The sequence below is a fragment of the Oryctolagus cuniculus genome, unplaced genomic scaffold (genome assembly GCF_051225735.1).
Source record: "Oryctolagus cuniculus isolate XC-2025 breed Fujian yellow rabbit unplaced genomic scaffold, ASM5122573v1 ptg000105l, whole genome shotgun sequence".
NCBI classification, from domain to species: domain Eukaryota; kingdom Metazoa; phylum Chordata; class Mammalia; order Lagomorpha; family Leporidae; genus Oryctolagus; species Oryctolagus cuniculus.
In genome coordinates, this window is record NW_028301701.1 from 1 (window position 1) to 22,971 (window position 22,971).

The window sequence follows — 22,971 nt, forward strand, 5'->3', positions numbered from 1 at the left end:
GGAAATTATGAGTCTGTCACACAAATCCCTTCCTTTGGTTATTCTATGCCTACCTTATGTTGCACAGGTATAGGGTTTGTCTGAAGGGAGGAGAGCTGTTCCTCACTCCTTTAAGAGACTTGGAGACCTATAAGCTCTAGGAAAGCAACTCTCTCTCTAAAAAAATAAAACAAGAAAACCTTGATGGTGATGATCAGAACGGGAATCTAGCTATTTCCAACAGCTGTAGATTTGAAATAGGATATTTGCTTAAACATTGCATGACCAAAACTGCTATTACTTTTTAATTTCTTAAATGAGAAAGTAAATAAATTTTAAAAAGCTTGTTTTTAAACATTTTCCATTAATGTTTTTGGCAATTTTTAAATGAAGTCTTCTCTGCTCCAAGCCATCATTGTGTCCAAACATGTCTTGGTGTTGATTGACAGTGAGAACACTTTGGCACAGAAGTTTATGTTTTCCATGCATGGCTAATATGATCATAATCCAGTTTTGTCAGAACTCTGAGAATGGAGGCTCAGCCAAGCACGTGAATTTCCTGTGATGTTGAGGCCCTGTAGTAAGAGCTGTTGACCCATTGGGTGGAATTCTCTGAGTAAAATAGTTTGACTTGTAAGATGATAGGTATTTGTTATATAGATCTTTACAGAGATATTTATTTTTACCAAAGATGCCTTTTTAAGGTCAGAAAAAATTCCTTAAAGGAAATACAGTTTTAGTGTGTGTGAGTGTGTGTGTGTGTGTGTAATAATTGTGGAACAGTTATCAAAGATTTTACTAATTTGTAACAAAAGATCAATTTCATATTGTCTTTTACTTATATGCCATGGAAAATGATCTTGCCATAAAAATGATATTTAAAAAATTATACTGAATATAGCCTCAATGTTCCCTGTGCTATTGTAATGATATATTAAGTTGAGTGGCACTTTTACCCTCTGGTAACTCCAAAATTGGGTTATCCAGTTTTAAGAGTTGCAGCTTATTGAAAGAACATGAAAAAATAATCTCACTGAGGCAAAGCAAACTACAACAGGATTGGGAATAATTCCTGCATGCCCAGGTTAGGAATTGTAAAGTCGTACAGAGGTCTAATGCACCATACTTATTTTAGGGGAAGGAGTCAGGTGCTGGGAAGGATATTTCTAAATACTCAGTTCACATGGGAGCCGCTCGGTTTCAGTTAACGCACATGGGCCCTTACTTGTTCCGAGAAGAAAGAAGTGATCCAGATCGCCGGGTGCATCATTTTATACCGGACACGTGGCAGGTATTTCTCTAAAAGATCTGTCGTATGGAAAGGCAAAGACGCTTCGGTGAAACTGTGTGTTCAGACCTCATTGTGTGCGACAAATTTTGAAAATGCCTGTTGTTCTAGAAAGCGACTTAATGACAAGAAAAGTAAATCATGTCTTGGCCCAAGAGATAAAGCAATGCAGTGACGAGTCAGTTGAGTGACAGATACACTGGTTCTCTTAAATGGAGTATGGGAAGCAATGCATTGAGAAGCAGCAGTTTGACCTGGTTGTGAAGCCATTGGTCAGGACGCCGCGTCCCAAACCATAGTGCTTGGGTGTCACGTGCAGCGTCTGACTCCAGCTCTTGCTAATGCACGCTAGGAGGCAGCAGTGAAAGCTCAAGTGATTGGGATCCTGCCATTCACAGGGGAGACCTGGATTGAGTTCCCAGTTTCTAGCCATTTGGGGAGTGAACCAGCAGATGGGACCTGTCTTTGTCTATCTGTGTCTTTGCCCCTCAAATAAAAACAAAAGCAAAAACAAAACAAACAAGAACCCAACTATACACTCCAATTCTGTGCAGCCACTTAATTCACATAACAAAATAGGTGCCTGATGTATATTTGGCAAAATATACCGTTTTTTTTTTTTTTTAAAGTAGTGTTGCTTTTGGGTTGTCCAATTGTTCAACCACAGTCACTCATAATACATCATGATGTGTCACGGATCCTATTATGTATTTTTTGAAAAACTTCTTTTCTACACCTTAATCATTCGCTGACCATAATTAATGAAACATGGAAATGAAAAGAGCAACAGGTTTTGGTAATTCCGTCTCAGCATGAGGTTTCCCTAATCTGAACTAAAAAGAACTCCAAGAGCCAGGCTACAGACCCATGGCACTGTCCTCTGCTGTATTAGAGGGTTTTTAAATCTAAGTTTAAGTAAGGACTTTCCTGTCTCCAGTGATTTGGGTTATTTGCACATAGCCGGAAGTGGTGATTCCTGCCATCTTGAGCACTAGCAGGTCTCAGAACTGTAAACACTAGTCTAAGAGCTAGTTGAAGCTAACTTAAAAATGGACAGTGAAGATGCATTTTCCAATGAAAGGTGATTTTTTTTCCCTCAGAGGGAACTCCTGGATGTCGTAGATAACAATGAGTCGGCTGTGATTGTTGTTCCAACCTCATCAGGGAAAACCTACGCCTCCTACTACTGCATGGGGAAAGTCCTGCGGGAGAGCGATGACGGAGTGGCCGTGTACGTCGCGCCCACAAAGGTATCGTGCCCTGTGACCCTGCGCTGTTCTAGGGGTGTTCCTCTACCGTAGCCGTGTGTCCCACCTGGTAGTGCCCAGCCTCCAGTGTCACACAGTCGTGGGCTTGGTGCTCATGTGCTGTGTGCCCTTGGCCAGTTTCCTGGCATGTTTTCCACCTGCAAGGAGACACGGCACCACTTACTTTATGCTGTTGTTCCGAGCGTGACCTGAGACAAGGCACACCAGGCATCCAGTGTACTGTCTGGGCATGAATAATGATGGGTAAATGTGCCATTCACAAGCATTTGTTTATTAGTGTTCTCTCATAAATCTCCCTAGGGCCAGCACTTGTGAAAAGACAGGGCTGGACACTTCTGAGAGTCTTGCCAATGGGAATGATTTGGTGTTGGTGCCAGGCTTGTGTACTTAAGAGAGGACAGACAAGTTCAAGAGAGAGAGAGAGAGAGGGAGAGAGAGAGAGAGAGAGAGAGAGAGGCGCTTCTCCCCTCAGTTTTACCAGCTCTGGGGTTGGGCAGGTGCCTGATGGAAGAGCCTTGGATTCTTACAGGGGCCATGGGTTTCTTCCTTTGCAGCAACCTGGGTGAAGTAGAGTTAAAGGGCACTTGCGAAATAAATATTCTTTTTCTCTCAAAAGGGGTTTTGGGATACACTCCTTCCTCTCACTTTCCCTAGCAAAATACTTAATTCCCAGGCTTACAGCTGCACTGCGAGGAGCCAGTGTGGGGAGGGGCCCTGCGTCCCACGAGCCACATCCTTCACTGATGAGGACGCGGGAGCTTAGTGAGCTTCAGTGCTGTGCCCATTACTGTTCAGCATTGTAAAATACAGGCGCCATCTAATATTACCTGTATCAGCACATATTACACTGACGGGACGAGGAACCACTGTTTGTGTTTTTGTTGCTGGCCATCCCATCAACAGGCACTGCATTGTATTATATAACATTTAGAAAACTTAAATGGAATTGGTGGAAGGATTTGCTGTGAGGTATTGCCTTATTAGGGCAGAATTGTTACCAGTTCGGTACTGCATTGTTGCGTATCAGTGGTTCCAGACGTGGGTTTGCTTGAACCAGTTTTTTTGCAGCATTGTTGATAGTTTACTGAGTAGCCGCTCACTCTGTCTTTTGTGACTGCAGGCTCTGGTTAACCAGGTGGTGGGAACTGTCTACAATTTGTTTACTAAAGCACTGCCGAAAGGCTCAGTGGTGTGTGGAGTTTTCACAAGGGATTACCGCCACGACACCTTGAACTGTCAGGTACGTCACAGCTGTCCGCGTGATGAGTCGTAGTGTGAATGTGGCACTCTGGGAGACACGTAGGGTTTTAATGGGGTAACATGAAACCCACAGCTACCCTGATAGATGTATTTATATTGGGCTAGATGGTTTGTATAATTTTTCTTATCTAAGAATTTGATTACTGATGATATTTTAATTCTATATTAATTATTAAATGTTTACATTACATAAATGTTACGTAAAGAGAATGCATTACTTTTCTGAAATTTTAGCCTGAGGAAGCAACTTCCTCTTTAGTAGAGATGGTTTCAGGACATGGTGACTTTTGTATTCCCAGAATACTGTGCCAGAGAATATTTCTTTTTTTTTAAAAAGATTTATTTATTTATTTGAAAGAGTTCTACAGAGAGAGGAGAGGCAGAGAGAGAGAGAGGTCTTCCATCTGCTGGTTCGCTCCCCAACTGACCATAATGGCTGGAGCTGTGGTGATCCGAAGCCAGGAGCCAGGAGCTTCTTCCTGGTCTCCCACATGGGTACAGGGGCCCAAGCACTTGGGCCATCCTCTACTGCTTCCCCAAGCCATAGCAGAGAGCTGAATCAGAAGTGGAGCAGCCGAGACTAGAACTGGTGCCCATATGGGATGCTGGCACTGCAGGCAGCGGCTTTACCTGCTACATCACAGCACCAGCCCCAAGAGAATGTTTCTTAATGAAACAAACTTAACTGCTTTTGAGTGTATCAGTGGCAGCATATGTGGGGATCAGTTGTACATATTCATTTTACTTTCACATTAATGAAATATTTTTTTGAACATGGAAATGTCAAGATGGATATAGTGTGTCATAAAATTTCTTATTAATGTTTGGAAATTAAAACAGCTTTTTTTAAAAAAAAAACAGATATTAGTAACAGTGCCTCAGTGTTTGGAAATACTCTTGCTATCACCTCATTATCAGAAATGGACAGAAAGAATGCGCTATGTCATATTTGATGAGGTATGTGCTTTTTATTCCTTTTATCTCAACAGAATATTTTATGTCAACCAAGACCACATGTACCATATGTACTTTAATAAAGATGGCATTCATATGGTTAGTTACTAAAATAAATATAAGTTGTTTATAGAAGGGTTTACCAATAAGTTCTGGGAGAGTTGTTTCCTGTTAACACTGCTTTTGCTGTATCCCACAAATTTTGGTATGTTGTATTGTTGTCTTCATTTGTTTCCAGAAATTTTCTGATTTCTCTTTTGATTTCTTCTATGACCCACTGTGCATTCAGGAACATGTTGTTCATTCTCCATGTGTTTTCATATAATGTAGAGATTCTTGAGTTGTTGATTTTCAGTTTCCTTGCATTGTGGTCCGAGAAGATGCATGGCATGATTTGATTTGCTTGAATTTGCTTAGACTTGCTTTATGGCCTAGTATGTGGTCAATCCTATAGAAAGTTCCATGTACCAAGTAGAATAAGATGTACCCTGTGGCTGTAGGGTGGAAGGCTCTATAGATAGCTAATAGGCTAATAGGTCTATTTTGTCTATGGTATTGATTAACTCTGTTATTTCTTTTTTGATATTCTGCCTCATTGATCTGTCCATTGCTGAAAGTGGGGTATTGAAGTCCCCCATTACTATTGTATTTGAATCTATATCTCCCTTTACATTTCTTTTAAATAACCAGGTGCCCTGTTATTATGTGCATATACATTTATAATAGTCACATTTTCCTGTTGAATTGATCCTTTAATCATTGTATAGTGCCCTTCTTTATCTCTTTTAATAGTTTTTGTGTTAAAGTTTATTTTGTCTGATTTAGGATGGCCACACCAGCTCTTTTTTGGTTTCTGTTAGCGTGGAATATCTTGTTTCATCCTTTCACTTTCAGTCTGCATGCATCTTTGTTGGAAAGATATGTTTCTTGTAGGCAGCAAATAGATGGATTTTCTTTTTTAATCCATTCAGCTAGTCTGTGTCTTTTAACTGGTGAGTTCAGGCCATTTACATTCACCATACGTATTGTTAAGTGCCGACTTTGCCCTGCCATGTTTCTGTAAATAGTTCTGTTTTTGAATTTTGTTTGTACTTTTGCTGGGTCATTTTCTGCATTCAACTACTTTTGTAGGGATGTTCCTGTTTCTGTGTTTTTGTGTGTAGCACATCCTTGAACATCTTTTTAGGGCTGTGCAGGTAGTTAGAAATTCTTTCAATTTCTGTTTGTTGTGGAAGATCCTTATTTTTCCTTCATTCATAAATGAGAGCTTTGCAGGGTACAGTATTCTGGGTTGACAATTTTTTTCCCTTAGGACTTGGAGTATGTCTTCCATTCTCTCCTTGTCTTTAGGGTTTGTGATGAGAAGTTGGAAGTGAATCTAATTGGGTTTTCTGAGTGTGATTTGTCTTTCTCTCCTGCAGGTTTTAAGATCTTTTCTTTATGCGTTATGGAGGAGAGCTATGCTACAATGTGTCAAGGTGCAGATCTTTTCTCTTCCTGTCTTTTGGGAATTCTGTGTACTTCCTGTACTTGGATGTCTCTTTCTCCAGATTGCAGAAGTTTTCTGTTATTATTGCATTAAGAAGGCCTTCTAATTCTTTCTCTCCATGCCTTCTGGCAGTCTAGGATCTGTGTGTTGGGTCGTTTGATAGAATCTTGTAGATCTCCTACCATGTTTTTCAGTTTCCTAATTTCTTCTTCTTGTGTTTGGTCTGACCTTATTATTTCCAGAAAATTGTCTTCTAGTCTGATATTCTTTTTTCTGTCTCACTTATTCTATTGTTAAGGCTTTCCACTGCATTTTTTATTTGAACTATGGAATTCTTCATTTCTAGTATTTCATTCTGACTTCTCTTTTTTTAACTTTTATTTAATAAACATAAATTTCCAAAGTACAGCTTTTGGATTACAGTGCCCCCCCCCCCCGTAACTTCCCTCCCACCTGCAACCCTCCCATTTCCAGCTCCCTCTCCCATTCCATTCACATCAAGGTTCATTTTCAATTATCATTATATACAGAAGATCAATTTAGTATATATTAAGTAAAGATTTCAACAGTTTGCACCCACACAGAAACACAAAGTGTAAAGTACTGTTTGAGTACTAGTTATAGCATTAATTTGCATAGTATAACACATTAAGGACAGAGATCCTACATGGGGAGTAAGTGCACAATGACTCCTGTTGTTGACTTAACAATTGACACTCTTGTTTATGGCATCAGTAATCACCCTAGGCTCTTATCATGGGTTGCCAAGGCTATGGAAGCCTTTTGAGTTCACCAACTCCAATCTTATTTAGACAAGGTCATACTGACTTCTCTTTAATATCTCAATTTCTTGGGAACATGTTTCATTTAGATTGTGAGTTTATTTCTGATTGCTTCTAAGTAATCTGATGATTAATTTTCTGAATTCCATTTCTGGCATAACCTCAGCCTCTTCTCCAGCTTCTATTATTGAAGAGTTGTAGTATTCCTTTGGGAGGGACTCATACTGTCTTTCTTATCCTTATTAAGGTTTTTTCCTTTGTTTTTTTGGCATTTCCGGTTGCTTTTCTCTTAAATATGTGTCTTGGTGCTTGTGGTGATGTTACTGTGAATGGCAGAGTTCTTGTCTTTGCAAGAAAGAATTCAGGCGTGAGACAGAGTAGTAAAATAGCAAAGTTTATTAGGGAAGGGACATTCGTAAGAACGGATGGGCACCTCTCCAGATAGGACCTGAGAGAGAGTGCGCAGTCACTTGGACTGGGGCGGGCGGGGGGGGGGGGACGAGGTTACATGGTTGAATGGAGAGATTACACCTGGCCAGGCAGGCAGGCAGCTCAGCAGAGAGGCAGAGCGCACCGTCCGGTGGAGGCTGGGGGTTTTTAAGGAGATGAGTATTTGTCTTCACACATCTCCTGAAACAAAGGATTTTATGGATGCAAATAGTAAGAAGCTCCTATCTGGGTTTTCCTCTGAAGGTATCAGACAGGAGGAAGCCTAGCTGGCACCATCCTAACCCAGGATCTGGAGCAGGGTATTTTAAATTCAGATACTGGGCTGCGATTGTGGAAGATTGTCAGGCAGAAGGGGCAGGGACCCCACCTGGCAGATTATGGGGTAGGAAGGGGCAGTGCAGGATGTGAACACTGGGCTGCCCCTGAAACGTTATTGGGATGACTTTGAGATGCAGATGCATATGCTGGACATAGACGTCTTCTCTTTAAGCCTTTATGTCATACACACATAAGCTCATATCTGACTTCCTACCTAACAGTGAGATTTCCCACTGCTATGAGCTGCTATGTGTCTGTGTGTTGCAAATGGAAGCACGCAGGGCCGCCTCCAGGAGTCGTCCTGTTCACTTCTTGATCTTGATGGGGCAGGTACGAGAGCTCTGATGCACTAAGCCCTGCCTTTTGGGGTTGGGCTTGCTTCTCGCTTGTGCATGGAACCAGCTCGAGATTTCGATATTTAGTACTTCTCCTTGTTGTACAGCTTGCTGCTGGTGGTGGGGAAATTACTCTGGAATGTTGTGATCCTATTTCTGGGGTCTTGTGAAGTGGCCCCCCCAATTGACGGACATGAGCATGAGCAGCAAAGCAGTCGCCCCCTGCTTACATTTGAAGATGTAAACAAATAATATGGCTTCTCCCAGCAGGCTGCAGGTCTGATTGTGGGGAGGGGGAGACATGGATGGTAGGAGGTGCCCAACCTCTCCATTTGTTCCCCTGTTCTTCCAGCTTGGAACTTCAAACACAGTTCACCAGGCTCCCCCGCCCACTTCTACCCACAGCTCCGTGGACTTGAGACCTCGTGTCTCGCCTGGTCTGCCGGGGGTGGGGGTGGTGTCAGTCTCGAGGTTCGGTTTCTCCACTGCTCTTCCACCACTTTTTGCTCCCTCAGTGTGGGCCTGCTCAGTCTCTGTTGGACTCCTGGGCTTCTCTGCATGAAATTCTCATGGCTCTGTCACTGCTGGCTTATATACCCCTTCCTTATTAGCTATTTTGCCCTGTGAGACTGGTCCTGTTGCCTTGGTCTGACCTCCCTCCACCCCATTACTATTGTATTGGAGTCCTATCTCCCTTTAGATCCATTAACATTTCTTTAAATAACCAGGTGACTGTAACTAGGTGCATGTACTTTTACAATAGTCACTTCTTCCTGTTGAATTGATCCCTTAATCATTACATGGTGCCCTTCTTTGTCTTTTTCAGCAGTTTTCAAGTTGAAGTTTATTTTGTCTGATATTAGGATCGTATACCAGTTCTTTTTGGTTTCTGTTGGCATGGAGTATCTTTTTCCATCCATTCACTTTCAGTCTGTTTGTATCTTTGTTGATGAGAGGTGTTTCTTGTAGGCAGCAAATAGATGAGTCTTGTTTTTTAATCCATTCAGCCAGTCTGGTTTTTACTGGAGAGGTGAAGCCATTTACATTCAACATGACTATTGATAAGTAACAACTTGGCTCTGCCATTTTCCCATAATATTCCCATTGTTTACTTTGAATTTCTTTTGTACTTTTACTGGGGGATTTTCTGCCTTTACATTCTTTCATAATGATGGCTATCTCTCTGTGTTTCTGTGTGTAGCACATCCTTAAGGGGGAAGAGAGAGAGAGAGCGAGCGAGCGAGAGCGCGATATCTTCCATGTACTGGTTCACTCCCCAAATGGTCACAACAGCCAGGGCTGGGTCAGGCCAAAGCCAGAAGCTAGGAACTACATCTGGGTCTCCCACTTGAGTGGCAGGGGCCCAAACACTTGGGATATCGTCTGCTACCTTTCCCAGGTGCATTAGCAGGGAACTGGACCAGAAATGAAGCAGCTGGGACTCAAACAGGGGCTCATTGGGATGCTGGACCGGCTGTGCCACAATGCCAGCCCCTCCACAAATAACTTTTTCATAGCATACATTTTCTGTGAACTTTTTGAAGACCCTTGATACACTTCTGAAAAGTAAGTCAAGTGAAATACAAGTTGATGTCACACTGAGAGGCAGGCGTTTGCCCAGATCCCATATTGAAGAGCCTGGGTTCCATTCCCAACTCAGACTCTCGACTCCAGCTGCTTGTGAATGTGCACCCAGGGAGGCAGCAGGTGATACCTCAAGTAATTGGGCTCCTATCATGCATGTGGGAGACCCAGGTTGAGTTCCCAGCTCCTGGCTTTGGCTTGGCCCAGGACATTGTGGATATTTGGGGAGTGAGTCAGTAGGTACAGTCTTTGTCCCTTTCTGCCTTTCTCTCTGTTTTTCTTCTCAAATAAAGAACTAAATTAATTGAAAGTAACCTCACATTGAGTCTTACCCATCACAGTGTTGACAATTAGAGTGTCAGGTGTTGCAGAGGAGGAGGAGCAACGGGAAGGCACGGACATTGTGCTGCTTTGGAAATTGTCTCAGCAAAACTAGTGATGGTGACAGTACTTCAGGAACAAGGAATTCCACTTGTATATATTCTGAAATAGAAAAACAGGAGTCACGTTTTCAAGAGTAAGACTGAATCAGGCTAGGATACCTGTACAAAATGTTCATAGTCGCATCATTGGTGGTGTTATCAAACTATAAACAACTGAAATGTCCTCCAGAGTAGAAAAAAATAGAAGGTGGCACAGGCATTTGATAAAATACATAGAGTGAGGAAAGTCAATGAAGTGCAGATTAATTTTTTTTTTTAAATTTTTTGCCAGGCAGAGTTAGACAGAGAGAGAGAAAGAGAGGTCTTCCTTCCATTGATTCACCCCCCAAATGGCCGCTACGGCTGGTGCTGTGCCAACCCGAAGCCAGGAGCTGGGTACTTCCTCCGGGTCTCCCATGTGGGTGTAGGGACCCAAGCACTTGGGCCATCCTCCATTGCCCTCCTGGGCCACAGCAGAGAGCTGGACTGGAAGAGGAGCAACTGGGACTAGAACCCAGGGTGCCAGTGCTGCAGGCGGAGGATTAGCCTAGTGAGCCACGTGCCGGCTGAAATGCAGATTAATTTAAAAATCATGTTGGGCAAAGGAAGTTAGATACAAAGAACACAAGTTAAATAATTCCAGTTATACAATGTTTTAAATGGGCAAAATAAATTTCTATGCTTTATATATAAACATACAAGTACATATATACACATGGACATGTGAAGAAGTAGAATGACCAATGGAATCATAATTTTTTCAAAAATTGATATAGTAACTTCCAAAGAAGGAAGCTGTTATAATCTGGGCTTCTGAAATGCTAGAGGCATTATTTATCTTGATTTACAGGTGCAGTGACAATGACATTTGGTTTACTTCATTTCCATGGATAATACTTTGTGATCTGAAAAATCAAGCTTTATGTAATTTATTGAATCTTATGTTTCACAACAAAATAAAGGTTAGGAAAAGAATACAAGCATTGTGTTAATTAATAATTAAGTATATTGTAACTTATGCATTGCTATACAAAATATAATTGGCATCATTATTTTAATGTTTACTGTGATTGGCATATATTCTAAATAATTTCTAGGAAATTGTATTTCCTCTTTATAAAATGCCTTTGAAGATAGATACTGTTATCTATCAAGACTGTTTAAAGGTGTTGAGATTAGTGATGCATAAGCAAATGTGGGTTTGTATCAAGATTTATCTTAGTATCTGTTTAGGACAATCTCTGTCATTCAACCAGTGTTTCTTTTGTAAATAACACTTAACATGTGTCCTTTTGTTCATGGTGTGCTTGATGCGCTTTCACTACCACGGCAGGCAATAGTACTTGCTTATGGGTCAGTCATCACAATGTGTTACAGAGCAAGTCATTCCTAAATACATTATTGTTAAAGTCTGGAACATACTGTGATTCTGCAAAACATATTGGCTTCTTTCACAAGCTTTGTCAGTGGGTAAATGAATGTTACTGAAATGGAGAGTAGAAGGGAAAAGTAGGTCTGGTAACAAGGTAGTTTATTAACATTAAAAAATAAAACCCCTGTCCCCATTCTGACATTGAGTCTGTTTACACTGACAGGTTCACTGCCTTGGGGGAGAAGTTGGAGCGGAAGTGTGGGAACATCTCCTTGTTATGATTCGTTGTCCCTTTTTGGCCCTTTCTGCTACTATCAGTAACCCTGAGCATCTCACTGAGTGAGTCTGAGATTTATATTCATTCTTTTTTTTTTTTGAAAATTAAAGCTTTTCTTGTTTAAAAAATTTTATTTAATTTAAAGTATACAAATTTCATCCATTTCCTGTATGCAGATTCGGGAACGTGTGCAGAGCTCTCTGTGTGCACGGGTCCAGCTGCAGTGGTCTGCCCTGGCAACCTAGGAGTTCTGAAAGTGTGGCTCTGCACCCAGAACTTACCCAGCACCCGCTACACCCTGCCCCCTCTCACAGTCACAGTGTTTTCACAGTCTCAGCACCCTGGGCTCCCACAGACAAGGACTGCAAGAGAGTACACTCTGCCCCGCTAGGCTGTCCTGTCCACAGGGAGGCTGTGTGTTTCACCCTGAGCAGACTCAAAGTCCACAGGGATTTTTCGCCTTGGTAGAATCCCTGGGTTGCAAGCAAGCACAGTACTTGCCATCTGCAGCCCTGCTGCTTTCAGAACTGTGCTGGGTGGGTACAAGAGCCCTGAGGGTGGCGCTTCCCTTTGGTGGGGATGGCTCCCCCTCCCCGCCCTTTGCCATAAGGGTACAGAGGAGCTGGTGTTGTTGGCCTGATGACAGGTGGGGACAGACCCCACCAGTTGATTCGAACTGCTCTGGTTGCCCCTGCCAACAGTTCCCACTAGCTACTGGGTGCGCTCGGAGAAGCTGGAGCCGCTGCTCTGATCTTGTGGAATGACGGCAGCTGTCTCCCGGCCTGTTAGCTGCAGGGTGCTGGTGTGGTAGCGGGAGCCGTGGTGAGGGAGGTGCTCGGCTTTTCTTCCCCCACTCTGGGTGAGCAGTCGCCCCAGCTCCCCTGAGGGTTCTGGGCTGGACTCAGACACTGCACAGTCTACTAGATTCTTCTTCCAGCTGCACCAGCCGTGGTGTGGCAAGGGCCGGTGCAGTCTGACCCCACCTGGCTATCCAGGTGGGCTGCTGGTTCCTTTGTTGTGTTCCTGCTCCACGCTCCGAGCTCCTTGCTGTGTGCCTGTGCCTTCCCCTTAGGTCCAGGCCGTTTCCACTGCTTTTGCAAGATCTCCCACTGCAGTTTTCCCGGAGAGTGTGACTTCACTTTTTTTTCTGCTAAGTTCGTGGAGCCTATAGAAGACTTCCCTGTCACTGTTCCACCATCGTGCCTCCCTCCAGTCATATCTGCTTTTTAACATCTTAAGAACAATTTTAAATTTGCAGACAAATTATGAGATACAAAGAGTTACCATATTCCCCTTCACCCAAGTTCTGCTATTACGCTTTGTGCTGATATCTTTGTCAAAGTTAATGAACCACACCCATCATTTCCAATTTTTCATTTTATCTTTTTAAAATTTTTTTATTTAAGGTAAACAAATTTCATGTGATTCATATATACAGACTTAGGAACACGTTTTTCTGCAACAATGATTGTTCTCTTTTTGTAACTAGGTGGTTGGCGTTAGTTAAAGGATATTGGCAACGTGTTGAAAGCACAATGGAAAATGCTGATCCATCAAGAAATGCCTTAAAAAGCTCAAAGAGACAACAACGAACAAGAGTGGGAAAGCCATCGTACAAAGTTAGACTGGGTATGGATTTCTTCACTCGGGAGAGGGGAGTGCAGAGGTAGCAAGCATACCCCGTGTGCTCGTCACATTTGAGGGTGTTCTACATACGCAGAGCAACTTGTTCTTATTGTAACCGTGAAAGGCAGTGCATCTTACTTTCACTTACAGAGGAAATGAAATAGATAGGAAACAGCTCTAGGAGGTGATATTCCATGTTGACGTCCACAGAGCTGACTGACTGAACTTGGAGATCAAATTCTTTCCAAATATTGTCTATTTTGGTGTTGTGCGAATTCCTTCATGATTTAATGTGATTGATATGGAGTCATAGCCAAGATAAGCATTTCACTCCTGTTCTGTGAGAAAAGACTCAAACAAACCTAGAGGACAGTTCTGGCTCACTGAACAATGTGTTTCAAAATTTCCAATTCACCTGTGGTCCCAGCTTCTGTGCTATCCCCTGTTTCATCTAAGAAATCTTCTCCTTTCAGGACTTTCTTGATAGTTTGGATTATTAATTGTGCTCTGAAATCTGCCTTTGAGTTTCAGGTTTTCTTCTAGAACGCTCTCCCTGGGTCACTTTCCTCTGTACTTGGCCAAGTCCTGTCTACTCTTTATTGGAAAGATTCTGCCTTGCGGCACATCCCGAACACCACCTTGATTGTTCTAGGTCAGGGCCCATAGGGTGTCCTATGTTATGCAATTTCCTACCACCTGTGGTAGTTATTTTTGTATGTGCCCCTCTTTTCCTTGGAAAATACTGGATATTTGAAATCATATGCTTTTATCCATATCATAATTGTTTTATTATGCACATACTCTAAATGTTTTACTATTGAATTGAGTATTCCTTACCGCATGCATTTGGGACTATTTCGTGAGAATTCTCTGAAGTAGTATAGAATCATGTTTATCTGACTACTTTTTTATTTTTCTTTGTATAACGAGAACAGATTTCAGATATACAATTTGCAGGACATAATGATACTTCCCACTCTCCCTACTACCGTCCTCCATCCTTTCTTTTTTTCCCTTTTAATTTTTGCAATAACATACTTTCAACTTCTTTCATCACAGGGCTAGTCCTCCACTAAATAAAGGATTCCACCCATAGGAAGACCACTGTTCTACAGGGGTGTTGACAAGGGCTATAAGCAATAATCAAATCTCAGGATGTCAGTGTCACTCATATACATGACTTTTTGTGTACTCTATATCTTACTTACCACAAATCAGAAAACCTACTATTGTCTTTTTGGTTCTTGCTTATTTCACTAAGTAAATTGGTTTCCAGTTGCATCCATTTTATTGTAAAAGACAGGATTTCATTCTCTCTCTGTTTTGGTTTTTTTTTTTGTTTTGTTTTGTTTTTTTTTTTTTTGGCTGAATAAATTCCATCATGTATGTATACCACATTTTCTTTATCTAGTAATCAGTTGATGGACATCTAGGTTAATTCCATCTCTTAGCTACTGTGAATTTCAGATTCCTATATGTGACATTCATGCTGTTTTATTTCATTTTTGTTTTAATTTTAAGAATCAATATGCTTATAGATACAAGTCTAAGAACATAATGGTATTCCCTTCCTCCCTCCCAGTCTCCTTCCTGCTACCTTTCTTTTTTTTAAGTTTTGAGATAGCATATTTTAAATTTCCAGTACTGTAAAAAGGCTGAATACTAAAAAAAGGTTAATACCTTACCTAATAAGAAGTTTAACATGTAAAAAGCAAGACGACCCTAGTTTAGTGGGAATATACACAGCGGCTATCAATAATTGAAGAGAAAAAGTGACCATTTCACCCATACATTTTTTTAAATGAAATAGAAGCAATGACAATGTAACATTTAAATATTTCCTGTGTGGTTACAGGATAATGATTAAGTTCATTTAGACTTTAAGCCATTTTACACAGAAGAATAATTTTGTGCAGATTGCAATGCAAATAATTATACATTACTTTTTGGTACTCTTTTCATTACCACAGATCAGGGAAAACATATGGTATTTGTTTTTTGGAATTGGCTTATTTCACTAAGTATAATGGTTTCCAGGTACATCCAATTTATTGTGAAAGACAGAATTCCATTTTTTACAGCTGAGTAATATTCCAAAGTGTATGTATTCCACATTTTCTTTGTCCAGTCACCACTTGATGGACACCTGGGTTGATTCCATATCTGAGCTGTTGGAAATTGAGCTGTAATAAACATGGATGTACAGATAACTCTTTCATATGCTGATTTTATTTTGTTTGGGTAAACTCCTGGGGTGGGATAACTGGGTCATATGACATATCTTTTTTCAGCTGTCTGAGGAATCGCCATACTGTCTTCCACAATGGCTGTATTAGTTTGCATTCCCACCAACAGTAGATTAGAGAACCTTAAAAAAAAAAAGGTTAATTTATTTGAAAGCAGAGTGACACAGAAAGGGAGAGATTGTCCATTTGCTGGTACATTCTCTCAATGACCATAATAGCTGAGAATGGGCCAGGCTGAAGCCAGGAGCCAGGAGCTCCATCTGACTCTCGTACGTGGTTGGCAGGGGCTGAAGTACTTGGGCCATCATCTGCTTTCTCAGTACAATATCAGGGTGTTGGTGGATGGAAGTGGAGCAGCCGGGACCTGACCTGTCACTCTATGGGATGGCAAGGTTGCAAACAGAAGCTCAACCAGGTGTGCCACACAGGCCCCATATACATGTTTTCACTTGACAATGTCAAAGTACCTCATCTGTGCCAGATCCCACTCAAGTCCCTAGAGATAGAGCAGAAAACAACTCCTTGCTTTCCTAGAGCTTAATTTTTATGGAGATGCAGGGTTAAACAATGCGTAAGTAAAATAGATAACATGTTAGGTAGGTAAATGCTAAATTGTCCTAATTTTAAGTGACATATTAACAAAGCCCTGTGGCATACTGGATTCCTGGATTTAAAAAATGAGTAAATGACAGAAGAAGGCTCGTTTTCTCTGGGAGATGGTGATACTGTTCTCCAAGACAGGGAGATGATCCAGTAACACCCGTGTTTCCTATTGAAATAGTTGAATGGGTTGCAGGCCTTTTTATTCAAACCATGCTCCTTATGCAAAAGCATGCTTTCCAAGAATATTTAGAAAAATATACACTAGGAATTACAAGAAGCAAGGATGGACTGTGACTGAAGATCCAGGCCAGGAGGGCAGGTAAAACATCTGTGTGCGGTATAGGCACATAAGTTCCTCCTCCACTGCATGGCCCTGTTGTCGTTTTGTCGACAGAGGCTTCCAGCACAGCTCTCCCTAGGCCTAGCTGTCTTTAGAAAATCGGAATTACATCATTGCTGAGAGACACAAACCCATCTTAATCCGCATTTTAATTCCACTTTCACAGTGTGTTACAAAGAACGATACAACGATCTAGAAAAGTATGTGTGTTCTCTAAAGGATAACGATTTTGTCATTGCACACTACCACCCGTGCGCTGCACTCACAGTCAACCATGTAAGTACAAAAGCACTTTGGAAAAGGAGGCGTCTAGGTGGTTAAAATCTGCATATGGGACGGAGATCAATGGTTTTGCATTTTCTGCTTTTCAGATAGAGAAGTATGGAGTCCCTGCAGACCTTCAGTTTTCTCCTCGGGAAAGCATACTTCTGTATGATGCTATGGTACACATTTGGCCAGAACGGTCAAGGATGCAGGTGTGTGTATGAAAGTAAACACTAGGAACTGTTTCTCTCTCTGTGTGTGCGTAAATACGTATAATACACTTACATATGTATATATATTTCAAAAATTAGAGGAAATGGAGTTGTAAGTTTGTTTTGGTGCAAAGTAATTTTGAAATTCATGCAGTTTGTTTCACAATACACATTTCCATGAACTTTTTGGAGATTTCTCGTGTGTGTGTGTGTGTGCATTTCGTGTATGTCTGTGTATGTGGTGTTTGTGTGCATGCATATTTGCATGTGATGTGTGTATGTGTGTGTGTGAATGTGGTATATGTATGTGTGTGAACGTGATGTATGTGTATGTGTGAATGTGGTGCATGTGCATGTGTGTGTGTACGTGGTGTGTGTGTTCATGGTATGTGTGTATCTGTATGTTGTGTGTGGTGTATGCGTGTATGTGCATGTGGTGTATGTATGTGTATGGTGATATGCGTGTTTGCATGTGTGTTGTGCTTGTGGTGTATGTGTGTATGTTGTATATGTGTGCATATGTGTCTGTGAATGGTATGTGTGTGTGTGTGTGTCTGTGCATGTGGGGTGTGTGTGTGTGTGTTTGTGGGTATTCCTTAGCTGATATTTCTAGTCCTGTGGCATGATAGTCCGTTAAGAATGAACAAACTAGATAATGGTGTTACTCTGATGTAGATGAAGGCGTAGTATTCCATAGTTCAAAGCAGAAACTTCAGAGACTCATTTCTCTAGATTTAGAAAAATTAGTTAAAAGAGCTAATAATGCCTATTTTGTAGCATTGTTATTAACATAAGCCAAATAATTAAAAGTTCTTAGAATAATGCTTTGCTACAGTAAGAATGATATGTCTTTTTTTTTTTTTTTGATGGGTTTTGTCCCTGCCTGTAACTGAATGTCAAGCTGAGAAGTATTTTTCCTCCCCCAAAACTGTGCTTAAAAACTCCAGTGCCACGGGCCCCTTCTGGTTTGCCTCTCTTGGGGCCCCCTCCATGCCACTCTGGCTCTAATAAATCTTGCTTTTTTTTTTTTTTTTGACAGGCAGAGTGGACAGTGAGAGAGAGAGACAGAGAGAAAGGTCTTCCTTTGCCGTTGGTTCACCCTCCAATGGCCTCCGTGGCTGGCGCACTGCGGCTGGCGCACTGCGCTGATCCGATGGCAGGAGCCAGGTACTTATCCTGGTCTCCCATGGGGTGCAGGGCCCAAGCACTTGGGCCATCCTCCGCTGCACTCCCTGGCCACAGCAGAGAGCTGGCCTGGAAGAGGAGCAACCGGGACAGAATCTAGCACCCCAACCGGGACTAGAACCCGGTGTGCCGGCGCCCCAAGGCGGAGGATAGCCTAGTGAGCCGCGGCGCCGGCCTTAAATCTTGCTTTTTAAATACTTAAAAACATTATGTGTTCAACTCCTCATGTAGTTAACGCTGTTCATAAACATGGATGCAGTGAACTGAGAGACTTGCCTCATAACTGTGCATGTGGCAAACTTTAGACCAGGTGATAACTGTATTTTCTTTGGTATTTGTGCTTCTTCATTTTCAAGGAGTTAGAACCTGAAGAATTCAGCTGCTTCAAAAATAAAGTAGTCATCATGAGGACAGATGCCAAGAAATATGAAGAGGAACTGAAAAAGGAACTGCTTAGTTGGATGCAGCTGGACCCAGGCAAGGTTGTGACAGACATTTAGGATTTTTTATTTAATATAAAATGAATCTGATTTATTCAGTTATGGTAAAGAAAATCCCCATAGGGCTCTTTAGTATTTGAATATGGAAATCCTATTACTGTACTTTGCCATTCTACCTTAAATTTAGCCAGCTAGGTAAAGAAAGATGTAGAGAATCATTACTTTAGTTCCATCCTGGACAGCCCACACCTGCTACTACTATATCCTCTTTGAATGTGCACCTCAGTCAGTAAAACTCACTGGGACAGGCCACACTGATTTGCAAATGTGAAAACCACCTAATGTCCCAAATCATTATTAAATTCATGAGGGGTTCGACCCTGGCTGCTTATCAGGAATCATCTAGGAAGCCCAATCTCATCTAGAGATTCTGAGCTGATTGACCTCCAGTGGACTGGGGCACTGGAATTTTAAAACAACCTCCTATGTAATTTTTAGAAAAAGATTTATTTATTTATTTGAAAGAGTTAAGCAGACAGAGGAGAGAGAGAGAAAGAGAGAGAGAGAGAGAGAGAGAGAGAAATATCTTCCATCTGCTGTTTCAATCCCCGCAACTGCCGTAATGGCAGGAGCTGGCTGATCTGAAGCCAGGAGCCAGGGTCTCCCATGTGGGCACAGGGGCCCATGCACTTGGGCCATCTTCCAGTGCTTTCCCAGGCCGTAAACAAAACAGCCAGGACACGGACCTGCACCTGTATTGGATGCTGGTGCCATAGGAGGAGGCTTAACCTTCTATGCCACAGTGCCAGCGCCCACCCTACTGAATCTATTACCTTTTCTCTGGTAACTTATACCACGTAAAAATTGTAGCTTAAAAAATAATGAAATATCCTATTAAAATACTATTTGTAGACCATACGTGTATATGTGATATCTATAGATAAGAAAAACTATTTCAGATATTCTTGCCATTAAATGTTGAAGTCATCCTTCTGTAGCCTATATTTACTGATAATGATCAGCATTAAGTCATGATAATCCTTTCAGTAAGCACAACACCACAGTATTACATAAACTTGATCACAGTAGTGTAGAACCATGTCATTCAAGTTTTCTGAGGTTTTCATTGTATTTAAATGCTTAGTATATGACTGGTTGAAATCCTAACTTTGTACTTACATTGTCATTCTGAATATACTGTTCAACAGCAACTTGCTTTTCACCCTCAAATATCTGCACATTCTGTTGCCTTCCTTTGCGGTCGTCAGTACCTTATCTGCCTTTTATTTGTGGTAACTTTATTCAGGTGAACCAGTTACTGCAGTACCTTAAGCCTCAAACTTTTGACAGTGCAAGAATTGAAAAGGAACGAATGCTTCCTTGTTTTGTGGAAAAACTTAAAGAAATGGATAGGCTACCAGCAATATTTTTTTCGTAAGTAATTATTTTCTGTGGAAAGCATTATACATTGATTTATATGAATTTGCAGACTATTGAAAAGGAAGAACTTATAATCTGACATATCTTAGAATTTGAGAAATTTGTGAGCATATTGAAGTTATATTTTCTTTTTAAATTTTTAGAATATAGGGAACAGATTTCATGCATTTTATAGTTGTACTTTTTTTTTTTTTTTTGACAGGCAGAGTGGGCAGTGAGAGAGAGAGACAGAGAGAAAGGTCTTCCTTTTGCCATTGGTTCACCCTCCAATGGCCGCTGGGGCTGGCACACTGCGGCTGGCGCACCGCGGCCGGCGCACCGCGCTGATCCGATGGCAGGAGCCAGGTACTTATCCTGGTCTCCCATGGGGTGCAGGGCCCAAGCACTTGGGCCATCCTCCACTGCACTCCCTGGCCACAGCAGAGAGCTGGCCTGGAAGAAGGGCAACCGGGACAGAATCCAGCGCCCCGACCGGGACTAGAACCCGGTGTGCCGGCGCCGCAAGGCGGAGGATTAGCCTAGTGAGCCGCGGCACCGGCTATAGATGTACTTCTAAGATAAGCACAGTTCCCTCTCTACCTCCCTCAATCCACCTTTCTCCTTTCCTTAATTTTCCTTTAATTTTTGCAATAACATATTTTCTGTTTTAAAAAAGATTTATTTTATTTATTTGAAAGACAGAGTTACAGAGAGAGGTAGAGACACAGAGAGAAGTCTTCTATCCACTGGTTCACTCCCCAGATGGCCACAATGGCCAGAGCTGCACTGATCCGAAGCCAGGAGCCAGGAGTTTCCTCCAGGTCTCCCAGGTGGGCGCAGGGGCCCAAGAGCTTGGGCCATCTTGTACTGCTTTCCTAGGCCACAGCAGAGAGCTGGATGGAAGAGGAGCAGCCGGGACTCGAACTGGCACCCATATGGGATGCCAACACTTCAGGCCAGGGCTTTAACCTGCTGTGCCACGGCATCAGCCCCTGCAATAACATATTTTCAATCTATTTTATGACCACAGGATTAACACACCACTAACCATGATGTTCAACAAGTAAAAAGTAGGAAGACCAGTGTTCCACAGGAATATAGAAAAGGGTTATAAACAATAATCAAATCATAAGGTATCAGTTTCATTCTGATATGTTATTTTTGTATCTATATCAACTAGCACATATAAGAGATATTTTCTATAGCAACTTGGATATAATACAACAGAAACAAACACTCTCCTACTGAATTTTATTTGAAAATCTAATTGTATGGCTTGGTAGAGTGGAATTTCCTGGGCCATAAGTTAATAGAAAGTTCAACATATTTGTAGAATCAGATATGGTAAAAAGAGTAATGTGTATTTGGCAAAACAGAGTACATACATTAACATACACCTATATACACATATGATGGCATATTGAGTGTTTAGTCTGCCATTTTTCTTTTGTGAAGTTTTATTATATATAAGCTCTCTTTAAGTGGAAAGAAAAGACCTTGAAGAATATTTATGACAATCACTTCAAAGAATTAAAAGAAAAATTAGATAGGGCCTGGTAGCAAGATGATTTAATTAGCAATCATGTTTTCATCAGCTCTTTGTGGGAGGTTTAATTTATGCATATTGTGTATATGTGGGCACTCACCGACATAGAGTATATATATACATATATACTATATATATAAAACTTCAAAATTGGAAGGAAAATATGAGGCCAAATTGTCAATTCTTTACATGTCTGTATAGGAATGTGCATTGATCTTGTAATAAGTCTGAAAATTTTTGAGAAAAGTGAAGAGAAAAAGGTTAAGCCAAATATGAGGAAGTACAAAAGTACTCCTAGAAATCCAATTCCTAACTCAAACTTCATGTCACAGGTGAAAAGGAACTAACTAGTAACAATGACAAGTAGGTGCTGGTCTGTTCTTTACAAAGATTCAGCAGTCTTAATATGGGAACTGTGTCAAATGAGAAAAGAGCAGTTTTTTTTTTTTTTTTCCCTAGTAAAGAGCCTTTACCTAACTACTCTTACCATAGTATCAAAATTCACCTTTGTAACTAACTCTGATCTTCCCTTCCATTCACATGAACTCTGATTTAGGAGTTAAATGGGCAAAAATGAATGAATGACAGAGATTGATGTTACCCAAACAAAGGTTCCTACATCCAAAAATTGTCTTTATTAATGAATGCAGGGCTGGACTGGAATGAGCATGCAGTTATCCAGTGTTCTCACATACTTTACTTTAGATTCAGCATTCACTCAGTGGAAAGGTCAGCTTCACACCTTCTTACTAATATGTTGATGAGACAATATACTCGTAGTCACAACTCTGAAGGAGAGAAGAATTTAAACAGGAAACTGGAGAAAGCAATTAAGTCTCAAAGGAGAATGTATGCTGCGTGAGTATTTCTACTGGAATTGTGGAATTCATTGTGAACTGAAACCTTTAAGTGTGCAATTATTTATATAATTAAAATCATATTTCACTGCTTTATGTTTTTATGATACACCAACTTAATTTAATTAGAACATCATTTTGGGGGACTTATGTGGGAGAAGATTATTGAGTATTTCAGTAATTGTACAATGTTTTACAGTAACTTTCTTCAGTTGATTAGCTGATTTCTAACATTTTCTTAGGTCCACAAAGTTTAAGTTTGTGATTAACAACCTAATCATATATTTAAAGTCCCACAACACTCAGTACCATTATAGGGATCAAGCTTCGTTATGAGTTCTGGGACAAAATATATTCAAATGATAGCAGATCCAAAAGCTTCCTACTCACTTATTATTTCATTCTTTTTGTTGGTGTTTCTTTAACTAGATAATTGAAATGGTCTGTCTTTGAAT

At 41.1% G+C, this 22,971-nt stretch overlaps 1 protein-coding gene across 2 annotated transcripts in view; it reads left to right on the top strand.

The window, feature by feature from the left end:
• Window positions 1–708: 708 nt before the first annotated feature.
• LOC149119054 (putative ATP-dependent RNA helicase DDX60) overlaps window positions 709–22,971 on the top strand; it is a 32,385-nt gene continuing 10,122 nt past the window's right edge. Inside the window, exons 1-11 of one of the 2 annotated variants that reach the window (XM_089325330.1) lie at window positions 709–1,270; window positions 2,368–2,517; window positions 3,656–3,775; window positions 4,657–4,752; window positions 11,725–11,840; window positions 13,268–13,407; window positions 16,760–16,869; window positions 16,965–17,069; window positions 18,611–18,736; window positions 20,001–20,128; window positions 22,365–22,517. In XM_089325330.1, the coding sequence (XP_089181456.1) occupies window positions 1,163–1,270; window positions 2,368–2,517; window positions 3,656–3,775; window positions 4,657–4,752; window positions 11,725–11,840; window positions 13,268–13,407; window positions 16,760–16,869; window positions 16,965–17,069; window positions 18,611–18,736; window positions 20,001–20,128; window positions 22,365–22,517 (1,352 nt within the window). In that variant the 5' untranslated portion in view covers window positions 709–1,162. The remainder of the gene's footprint in view (window positions 1,271–2,367; window positions 2,518–3,655; window positions 3,776–4,656; window positions 4,753–11,724; window positions 11,841–13,267; window positions 13,408–16,759; window positions 16,870–16,964; window positions 17,070–18,610; window positions 18,737–20,000; window positions 20,129–22,364; window positions 22,518–22,971) is intronic. The other variant, XM_089325331.1, reaches the window with a different exon arrangement.